Source organism: Pongo pygmaeus, chromosome 1 (assembly GCF_028885625.2).
Source record: "Pongo pygmaeus isolate AG05252 chromosome 1, NHGRI_mPonPyg2-v2.0_pri, whole genome shotgun sequence".
Classification (NCBI taxonomy): domain Eukaryota; kingdom Metazoa; phylum Chordata; class Mammalia; order Primates; family Hominidae; genus Pongo; species Pongo pygmaeus.
Window position 1 is genome coordinate 140,943,791 of NC_072373.2, and position 11,558 is coordinate 140,955,348.

Below are 11,558 nucleotides of genomic sequence, written 5' to 3' on the forward strand. Positions count from 1 at the left end.
AGAAGCTCTTTAGTTTCATTAAATCCCATTTGTCAATTCTGGCTTTTGTTGCCATTGCTTTTGGTGTTTTAGACATGAAGTCCTTGCCCATGCCTATGTCCTGAATGGTATTGCCTAGGTTTTCTTCTAGGGTTTTTATGGTTTTAGGTCTAACATGTAAGTCTTTAATCCATCTTGAATTAATTTTTGTATAAGGTGTAAGGAAGGGATCCAGTTTCAGCTTTCTCCATATGGCTAGCCAGTTTTCCCAGCACCATTTATTAAATAGGGAATCCTTTCCCCATTTCTTGCTTTTGTCAGGTTTGTCAAAGATCAGATGGTTGTAGATATGTGGCATTATTTCTAAGGGCTCTGTTCTGTTCCATTGATCTATATCTCTATTTTGGTGTTGAGCATGTTTTCATATGCTTGCTGGCCATGTGTATATCTTCTTGGATAAATGTCTGTTAATGTCCGTTGCCCATTTTTTAATGGAGTTGTTTGCTTTGTTCTTAATTTCTTTAACTTCCTTATAGATTCTGGATATTAGACTTTTGTTGGATGCATAGTTTGCAGATATTTTCTCCCATTCTGTAGGTTTTCTGTTTACTCTGTTGATAGTTTCCTTTATTGTGCATGAACTCTTTAGTTGAATTAGGTCCCACTTATTAACTTTTTGTTTGGTTGCAGTGGCTTTTGAAGTTTTCATCATGAAATCTTTGCCAGTGCCTATGTCCAGAATGGTATTTCCTAGGTTTTCTTTTGGTGGTTTTATAGTTTTAAATTTTACGTTTACATCTTTAACTCATCTTGAGTTGATTTTTGTATATAGTGAGAAGAAGGGGTCCAGTTTCAATCTTCTGCATATGGCTAGCCAGTTAACCCAGCACCATTTATTGAATAGTGCATTCTTTCTCCATTGCTTTTTTTGTTAGCTTTACCAAAGATCAGATAGTTGTAGGTGTGTGGTATTACTTCTGCTTTCTTTAAACTTTTCCATTTGTTTATGTGTCTGTTTTGTTTTGTCTTGTTTTTTGACCAGCACCATGCTATTTTGGTTATTGTAGTCTTGTAATATAGTTTAAAGTCAGGTCGTGTGATGTCTCTGGCTTTGTTCTTTTTGCTTAGGAGTGCCTTAGCTACTCGGGGTTTTTTTGTTGTTTTTGTTCCATGTGGATGTTAGAATAGTTTTTACTAACTCTATTTTTTAAAAGTCATCGATAGTTTGATAGGAATAGCATTGAATATGTAAATCAATTTGGGCAGTATGGCTATTTTAACACATTGATTCTTCCTATCCATATGCATGAAATATTTTTCCATTTGTTTGTGCAGTCTCAGATTTCTTTCAGCAGTGTTTTATAATTCTCATTGTAGAGATGTTTCACCTGCCTGATTGGCTGTAAACCTAGGTATTTTATTCTTGGTTATTCACAGTGGCTATTGTGAATAGGATTGTGTTCTTGGTTTGGCTTTCAGCTTGGACATTATTGGTGTGTAGAAATGCTACTGATTTTTGTACATTTACTTTTTTTATTATTATACTTTAAGTTTTAGGGTACATGTGCACAATGTGCAGGTTAGTTACATATGTATACATGTGCCATGCTGGTGTGCTGCACCCATTAACTCATCATTTAGTCATTTAGCATTAGGTATATCTCCTAACACTATCCCTCCCCCCTCCCCCCACCCCACAACAGTCCCCAGAGTGTGATGTTCCCCTTCCTGTGTCCATGTGTTCTCATTGTTCAATTCCCATCTATGAGTAAGAACATGCAGTGTTTGGTTTTTTGTCCTTGCGATAATTTACTGAGAATGATGGTTTCCAATTTCATCCATGTCCCTACAAAGGATATGAACTCATCATTTTTTATGGCTGCATAGTATTCCATGGTGTATATGTGCCACATTTTCTTAATCCAGTCTATCATTGTTGGACATTTGGCTTGGTTCCAAGTCTTTGCTATTGTGAATAGTGCCACAATAAACATACGTGTGCATGTGTCTTTATAGCAGCATGATTTATAGTCCTTTGGGTATATACCCAGTAATGGGATGGCTGGGTCAAATGGTATTACATTTACTTTTTTACCGTGAAACTTTGCTGATGTTTATCAGATGGAGGAGACTTTGGGCAGAAATTATGGAGTTTTCTAAGTACAGAATTCTATTGTCTATGAAGAGAGATAGTTTGACTTCCTCTCTTCCTATTGGATAACTTTTTTTCCCCCTTTGCCTGATTTCTCTGGCTAGGACTTCCAGTACTATGTTGAATAGGAGTTGTGAGAGTGGGCATCCTTGTCTGTTTTTGGTTCTCAAGTGAAATGTTTCCAGCTTTTTCACATTCAGTATGATGTTGGCTGTGGGTTTTTCATAGATGGCTCTTATTATTTTGAGGTATGTTCCTTTGAGGCCCAGTTTGTTGAGATATTTTAACATGAAGTATTGAATTTTATCAAAAGCCTTTTCTGTGCCCATTGAGAAGATCATGTGGTTTTTGTTCTGAGTCCCGTTTGTGTGAGGAATCAATTTATTATTAGCATATTCTGAATCAACCTTGCATTCCAGGAATAAAGCCTAATTGACAGTGGTGGGTTCGCTTTTTAATGTGCTGCTGGATTTAGTTTGCTAGTATTTTGTTGAAGACTTTTTCATCCATGTTCATCAGGAATATTGTCCTGCATTTTTCTTTTTTTGTTGTGTCTCTGCCAGGTTTTTAAAATCAGAATGATGCTGGCCTCATAGAATGTATTAGGAAAGATTCCCTCCTCCCCATTTTTTTTTGGAATAGTTTAGTAGAATTGGTACCAGCTCTTCTTTCTATGTATGGTGGAATTGACTATGAATCTGTCTGGTTTAGGGCTTTTTCTGCTTGGTAGGCTTTTTAATGCTGACTCAATTTTGGAACTTCTTATTAGTCTGTTCCAGGTTTCAATTTCTTCCTGGTTCACTTTTCGTAGGTTGTACGTTTCCAGGAATTTATCCATTTCTTCTAGGTTTCTTAGTTAGTGTGCATAGTGGTGTTCATAATAGTCTCTGAGGATTTTTTGTATTTCTGTGGAGTTGGTAGCAATGTCCCTTTTGTCATTTTTTTATTGTGTTTATTTGAATCTTCTCTTTTTTTTGTTCTTTTTTAGTCTAACTAGAAGTATATCCATCTTATTTATTCTTCCAGAGAACCATTGGTTTCATTGATCTTTTGTATGGTTTTTCTTGTCTCCATTTTGTTCACTTCAAGTCTGATTTTGGTTATTTCTTGTCTTCAGCTAGCTTTGTGCTTGGTTCACTTTTGTTTTTCTAGTTCCTCAAGGTGTAATGTTAAATTGTCAATTTGAGATATTTCTAACTTTCTACTGTAGTTGTTTAGTGCTGTTAACATTCCTCTTAACACTGCTGTAGTTGTGTCTCAAAGATTCTGGTAGGTTGTATCTTTGTTTTTATTAATTTCAAATAATTTATTTCTTCCTTAAATTCACTGTTTACCCCAAAATCATTCAGAAGCAGATTAATTAATTTTCATGTAATTGTATAGCTTTGAGAGATATTCTTTGTATTGATTTCTATTTTTACAGCATTGTGGTCTGACAGCGTTGGTATGATTTGGGTTTTTTTTTTTAATTTGTTGAGAATTGCTTTATGGCAGAGCAAGGAGTCAATTTTAGAGTACGTGCCATGAGCAGATGAGATGAACGTATATTCTGTTATTGTTGAGTGGAGTGTTCTGTAGATGTCTGTTAGGTCCATTTGGTCAAGTGTCAAGTTAGGTCCTGAATATCTTTGTTAGTTTTTTGCCTCAATGATCTGTCTAATATTGTCAGTGGAGTGTTGTGTGGTTATCTAAGTCTCTTCATAGGTCTCTTTGAACTTGTTTTATGAATCTAGGGTTCTCTAGTATTGGGTGCATACATATTTAGTATAATTAAGTCTTCTCGTTGAATTGAAACTTTTATCATTATGTAATGCCCATCTTTATCCTTTTTGATCATTATTGGTTTGCAGTCTGTTTTGTCTGAAATAAGAATAGCAACCCCTGCTCTTTTTGTTTTCCATTTGCTTGATAGATTTTTCTTCATCCCTTTACTTTGAGCCTATTGGTGTAATTGCATATGAGATTGGTCTCTTGAACATAGAAGACAGTTGGGTCTTATTTCTTTATGCAACTTGCCACTCTGTGCCTTTTAATTGGGGTGGTTAGCCCTTTTACATTCAAAGTTAATATTGATATGTGTGGATTTGATCCACACTTGATTGTGTTGTTGCTCTGTAGTGTCAATGATCCATGTACTGAAGTGTGCTTTTGTAGTGGCCGATAATGGTCTTTCATTTTCATGTTTAATGCTCTTTTCAGCAGCTTGAGTAAGGCAGGTCTGGTGGTAACAAATTCCCTTAGCATTTGCTTGTCTAAAAAGGATTTTTTTTTTCTTATGAACCTAGTTTGGCTGGATATGAAATTCTTCCTTGAAATTTCTTTTCTTTACAAATGCTGAGTATAGGTCCCCAGTCTCTTCTGGCTTGTAGGGTTTCTTCTGAAAGTTCCACTGTTAGCTTGATGGGATTCCCTTTGTAGAAGACCTGCCCCTTTTCTCAAGCTGCCTTTAATATTTTTTCTTTTGCACTGACCTTGGAAAATCTGATGACCATTTCATAGGTGTTGGGGATGGTCATCTTGTATAGGATCTCACAGGGCTTCTCTGATTTCCTGAATTTGAATGTCAACCTCTCTAGTGAGGTTGGGGAAATTTTCATCGGCATTATCCTCAAATATGTTTTCCAAATTGCTTGCTATCTCTCCCTCTCTTTCACGGGTGCCAATGAGTCATAGGTTTGGTTTCTTTACATAATCTCATATTTCTCTGAGATTTTCTTCATTCTTTTTTCTTTATTTTTGTTTGACTAAGTTGATTTGAAAAACAGGTTTTTGAGCTCTGAGATTATTTCCTCATCTTGGTCTATTCTACATTTAATACTCTGATTGTATTATGAAATTCTTGTAGCATGTTTTTCAGCTCTATCAAATCAGTTTGGCTCTTTTTTAAAATGGCTATTTCATCTTTTAGTTCTTGAGTCATTTTACTGAATTCCTTCAATTCCTTGGACTGTATCTCAACTGTCTCCTGAATATCGATAATCTTCATTGCCATCCAGATTCTGAATTCCATATCTACTATTTCAGCCATTTCAGTTTGATTAAGAACTATTGCTGAGGAGCTAGTGGATTCATTTGGAAGTAAGAGACACTCTGGTTTTTTGAGTTGCCAGAGTTCTTTCACTGTTTCTTTCTCATCTGTGTGGGCTTATATCCCTTTAGTCTTTGAAGTGTCTGTTTCTTTCATGGGGTTTTTGGCTTTTATTTTATTTTATTCTCTTGAAGATTCAACTGGTATAAGTTGGGTTCATTTGACCGGTGTTTTTTTTTTTTTTTCTGGATGATTTCAAGGGGCCAAGGCTCAGATCAGCACTCCTGAGCTGGGGGCTTGAACCTTAGTAGGCTGGGACCAGGCCCATGGCTTTGTTCTCTGGCCCCTCTAGGTTAAGCACCTGCTGTGCTGCAGGGGCCAACTTGCTCCTGGTTAACTGGCAACAACACACCGATGAGGAGTGCTGGCAAAAGTACTTTCTCAGAGCAGTGGCAGTAGAGTCCAAGGTCATGGGTGAGCAGCAGCTGCAGGGCAGTAGTGCTGCAGGTTCTGTGCATGTGCATTGGTGGTGGCAGGTTGACAGGGTCTGCACAGGTGTGTGTACCAGCAAAGCGGTGGTGAGAGGCTGCAAGTGAGTGTGTGCCAGCAAAATAGTGGGGAGAGGGTGCATTGAGTGCACACTGGTGTGAGCCCATCTGCTGAAGCTCTATGATGGTTAGGTAGGGTATGTCAGCAAAGAAGATATGGTGATGGCTGCTGGGAAGTGCTTCGGTTAGGCATCTGACATTGCACTTTAAGTGGATGCAGCCAGGCAGGGACCATGAGAGAGGCTAGCAGACTGGGAGGTGCTCAGATCATACTGGACCCATCCCACAGGCAAGATAGCCCAGTTCTATCCAGGACCAATAGTCGACAAAAGCCAAGGCCACGTATTTGGGCATGGCAAGCCTTGGGGGATGGAAGTTCCTGGTTGTGCTCCACTGCAGCCATTCCTGTGCCAAATATCTAGGCTCCACGCTGGCCAGAGTCCTCTCCCTACCAACTCTCCAAGCAGCTCTCTTTGCCAGCTCAAACATCTATGGGAGTTGTGAGGTCTCCTAAAGCTAGGATTTCAGAGGTCCATGGCGAGGGTGGGCCACTTCGCACCAATTTACCTCACCCATTCCCCAGGAGCTGCTCAGGATTAGGAATGAGTCTTGGTGCTTGGCAACCTGTGCAAGGTTCCCAGCTTCCTCTCCCTTCAGCCTTGGGTCTGCATCCTTCCTTCATCGACTCTCAATGCCTTCCTTCTGAAGTCCTGCTTGGAGTTTATCAGTCTTCTTTATAGTCTGGTCTCTCAGTGGGAGAAGCTCTTCCTGACTGCATCTACTTAGCCATGATGGTCCTTCTCCCACCTGACTGTTATTTTCTTCCCTCTGTGGAACAGCTGAGCAGGCTAAGACGGAGGCAGCTGAAAAGGAACAGGAGCTGCTAAGACAAAAACAGAAGGAACAGCAGCAAATGATGGAGGCTCAAGAGAGAAGCTTCCAGGAAAACATAGCTCAACTCAAGAAGAAGATGGAGAGGGAAAGGGAAAACTATATGAGAGAGCTGAGAAAGATGCTGAGTCACAAGATGAAGGTGAGTCTGGATGAAGCTTGGCAGTGCTTGAGGCACAATGCCAGTTCCTCAGTTAGGGAAGGGCCAAAATTTTAAGCTCAGTCAAGATTCCAGAAGGAAACACAAAAGGTATATATTTCACTTAAATTTCAAATACATATGAATTCTACTGAAGCCTGTAAGTTTACAAGACTCCAGCACTTTCTGTCATGTTAGACTTTGGACAGTACACATAACATCCCCCAGGGTGCCGGGCTGCTGTTTGTGGTGATTATAGGATGGTCTCACTGTGCCCCAATTAATTAGGACCTTAGTCCACCAGCCCTTAGGATTATTGGCACAACCATCAAAAGGACCCAAAATAGATCCATCTGGATGAAAGTATCAGATTTGGCTTGATATGAAATGATACTGAATGATCTCAAAATTGCTCCATTTGTTTCTGTATCTGCCTGACTCATCCTATACAACTAGAGTAAAATATATTCCTTGTCCCAACCTGGAGCTTGACAACCAATGTTTTATACAGGGTCAGCAGTCCCCATTATTTGCTAGATGAGCATGGCCTTGTTATATCAGTGGAAAGGGGAATCAATTAGAATTAAATCTGCATTCCCTCTCAAAGGGCATTCATTGTGCTGGAACAAAATTCCTCCCCACCCCCAGTGAGATGGTGCTGAGGAAATGTCACAAAGGTGTAAATCATGGATACTCCCATTATTTAGGTCCAGTCGTCTGGAAATGTCAGACAAACTCATCAAAGATTTTCTAAGATGTTAGAGAAATGGACACGTGTTTAACTAATGAAATTGTTAAATACAAAACTCGGACTCTTAAAAATTGGGGATTTTCAAAAGTAGGCTCTTTTACTTTTATAGGTCCTAGAAGAACCGCTTACTGAAGGATTTAAAGAGATATTTGAGTCATTAAATGAAGAGATTAATCGACTGAAAGAAGAGATTGAAGCAGCTGAAAATGAGGAGCCCTCAGTGTTTTCACAGATTCTTGATGTGGCTGGCAGTATATTCATTGCAGCACTACCTGGGGCTGCTAAGCTAGTTGATTTAGGGATGAAAATTCTTAGCTCATTTATGTAATAGGCTGAGAAATCCTGGTAAGAAAATTATAAGCTGAGGTTTCTTTTGTTAAAATGGTGTAACACTGTTGCTCATTTTAAAAGTATATGTGTTATTGCAGTTTCATTTAAGAAAAGTTTAAAATTAAAAAGCAAATTTCAAAGAATATTATGGCCTGAAGTTCATAAAAACAATCTTAATTTTGACTGAAGTAATAATTAATAGAAATGGGGAACAAGTTAGAAGATAATATTATTCCTAGAAAAGATTTAAGTAAAGCAAAAGAACAAATGGTAAGATAAAGAAATTATTTTCAATTAATGTTATAGTCACAGAGATAATTTAAGTTATAATTAGCTCTTGAAAATCAGTGAGAAGACAGTAACACCACATATTTTAAACAGGCAAAAATATGATAATAAAAATGTTTAATTTTACTGACAATAAAAGTTGTGCAAAGAAAAACTATGAGGTTCTTGCTTCAATTTATCATGGGCTTGAAAGAACAGTTTGACAGGGCACTGAGCTGGCAAGGGTTTGAGGATATTGTCAGTGTCTCATATTTGCTAGTGAGAGTGTGAACTGTTGGAATCATATATGAAATATTTAAGCGCACATACCTTTGATCTAGCATTTCCAAATTTAGAAATCTATCATGTAAATTGATTTACTCAAATTGAAAATCATATATATAAAATAGTATTTATGTTGTGGCATTGTTGTAATGCCAAAAGACTGAAAAAAACATTAAAGTCCCTCTTTCAGGTACTGATAAGGGAAATCTTGGGAAACACTCGTAAAGGAATACTCTACAGCCACTAAAATGAAGGGAGAAGCTCTATTTGAACTAACAATGACAAGTCTCCAAGATGTATCATAAGTGAAAAAAAAAATGATGCAGGAAGCATGTGTAATTACTACCACTGAATTTAGAAAATAATAAATGTGTGCATATATTATTATCTTCTTCTGGAAAAATAGAAAATAATCTAGTATACATGGTCACAGCAGGAATGAACCTGAATAGTTGAGGTGAGAAATTAGAAGATAACTCATTTCACATCATGTATTCTTCTGTGCCTTTATTTTTTTATAAAAATTGATTGCATTAATGTTATATTTATTATCTTTGTTGAGTGCCTTAGGTTAACAAATACAGATTTCATTTAGTTCTTACTATAACCTTGAAAGGCAAATGTTATCTTGAGTTTATGGACAATAAAAGGAAGATAGTGAGATTAATCTATTTGCCCAAGATCATCTGTTAGGTTGCCAAGTTATGACCTCAACTTGTATTTCATAACTCCAAATCCACTACATAGACTCTATCATCAAGGACTGGAATAATCAGTCTTCAACTGGGTTGTCAGACATATCAAAAGCGAAACAAAGATAAGATTGTCAAGATGAACACAAATATAATATACTTCGTTGAAAAAAAGGATACATTAAAGGATTTTAAACTACTTATAAAGTCTTACTTTCTTGTATTCCACATAGGGAGCTCCATTTAGTTAAAAAGAATTGCTGCCACAGCATGGATTTGATCTTTGATCTGATTTGTTCAAGATTTTGGGAGGCCAAGCAGTGATTGCAAATTCTTATGAAAATCTCTTGTTCTTTCCTCTTCCAAGGCATTATGAAGCCAGAAAGAAGCTCCTCTGATGTGTGCACTCCAGAAGTCTTTCACTGTTTTGTCCATATGGTTTTGTCCCACTCTCTTGAGTCTTTCTATGCATTTGTCCTCTTCACACAGGCAGCATTAACCGGGGTGACCTCAGCACCATAGTAAATTACATTCTTTTGTAGCACTCTACCAGCACTGCAAGCACATAGCCTCCACCTCCATCCAGCCTCTCAGGGAGCTGAAAGCAGTTTCTATATACTAATCCACCAAAAAAAAATCATACTTCGTGATCTTCTGTGCCTTTAATATTTTATATGAACTTGATATGTATTCAAACATAGATAAAAACTATTATTAAAATTAAAAAGGAAATAACAATGAATGGATGGGAGAGTTCTCATGATAGGAAGAAAGTGACTAATACCACTAGAAATAGCATAAGTCAGCTCAACAGGAGAAGCCAGCTCATCAGAACAAGGAACTAAAAAGGGCACAAGACATGCATCCTAATTTCATTTTTATTATGACCTTTCAATAAAGATTTCAAAGTTTATTCCAAAGCATACTTTCAGATACAAAGTCCCCTGGGATGTTGCTTGGAATGGTCTCTAAATGCTGTCCCATATTTATAAAGACGATGAAGTAGAAGGAAATTTTTTTTTCAACTCAACATTTTAGGAATTTGTTTTGGCTTTCTAGTTCTCAGTACTTGAATGAACTCGAATGAACTCCTTGTAAGTCCATAAGTTGGGCATATTCTCTTGACTGAGGGCCTTTGCAAAAGGGGCAAAGATTTCTTAAAACTCTGCTTCCTCACCCTATATCTGTTATTTCTCAGCCCCCGCTCATCCTTAAAGTGTCCTACTTCCTAACTTTCCAAGGCTGGATGAGATGCCCTTCCCGGTTTTGCCATGGCACCATCTTGTCACTCCTACCATTGAAGATGTTATATAATTGTAACATTGAAAATGCCTATTTACACCCATCTACCACCTTTGATCTCAGGTGCTAGGTCTTCTTCATCAACTTAGGTTTAGTTCCAAGCACAATACCCACCACATAAGCTCAGGTGTGAGCTAAGTACATAAGCTACCCTCCAATATGGCCCCAATTTACCATATCCTCACTGTATTCCCAATTTCTAGAGCTGTCAAAATAAAGGACACAATTTTAGAAACTAGTGCAGAAGGGAGTAACTGAATTAGAAAGAACATGCACACTTGTCTGAATTTACCCCATTCTCTCTGAGGGACTGGACACCACATGGCCCCTGTGTTCCTCAAGTTTCTCACCTATGATAATCACCCTGGAATGAAGTTACTGCCTTTGGCTCACAGGGCAATTACAATGTTTAGCATAGTAAAGGAAGGGCCAGAAACTTAGAAAAAAGGGCTCTTTTAGCTAATAAACAAGTCTTCATCTTTATTTACCCTTAAACTATACATAATTCACAAAGATTCAGTTGTCCCTGGAGCTATTTTATGGTTCCCCAATATAAATGATAGATTTTATTGTTGAGAAGAAAAAAAAAGCAGCTGATTTCCTAGAATTACTTCTATTTTGAAATAACCCTGCTCTACTTTCACTTTCAATGTCACCAGTATTCTCTCTCACACACACACACACACACACACACACACACACACACGATCTTACTCTCTTCTCTCATTGTTTATTTTTTTCTCTTTCTTTTAGAGACAGTGTGGAACACAGATATAACATGATATGAATTAAATTGATTTTTCAAGTTAGAATCTCACATAATGACTTGCTAGTTTGAAGTTGCTCAATGGTTTTAGTTAGACATTACTTAACCTTTTTCTCTTTTTCCTCCTTGGACAAAGGGAATAACAAACACCCCATATTTTGAAGCAGTATTGTGTTGTTTAAATAATGTATGTAAATAATCTGGCCTAGAAAGTAATTGATAAATAAAAAACGTTATTGTTGTTCGCTCAACAAACACAGAGATATTTTCGTGAAGTGGTTGATAATATGGGTTTTAGAGGAAGATGGGTTCAAACCTCACTTGGTAGCTCTGTAATATTAACAAGTTGTTAAATTTCTTGGTAACATTGTGATGAAATTACTGTAGAATGCAAGGGGGAATGGGTGCAGTGGTTCAAACCTATAATC

The 11,558-nt window shown here is 37.5% G+C and overlaps 1 protein-coding gene across 2 annotated transcripts in view; it reads left to right on the plus strand.

Moving 5' to 3' along the window:
• The window catches only part of GBP7 (guanylate binding protein 7), a 51,118-nt gene extending 42,858 nt beyond the window's left edge, over positions 1–8,260 (plus strand). Inside the window, exons 10-11 of one of the 2 annotated variants that reach the window (XM_054456330.1) lie at positions 6,547–6,740; positions 7,598–8,260. In XM_054456330.1, coding sequence (XP_054312305.1) covers positions 6,547–6,740; positions 7,598–7,816 — 413 coding nt within the window. In that variant the 3' untranslated portion in view covers positions 7,817–8,260. The remainder of the gene's footprint in view (positions 1–6,546; positions 6,741–7,597) is intronic. The other variant, XM_063652971.1, reaches the window with a different exon arrangement.
• The last annotated feature ends 3,298 nt before the right edge of the window (positions 8,261–11,558 follow it).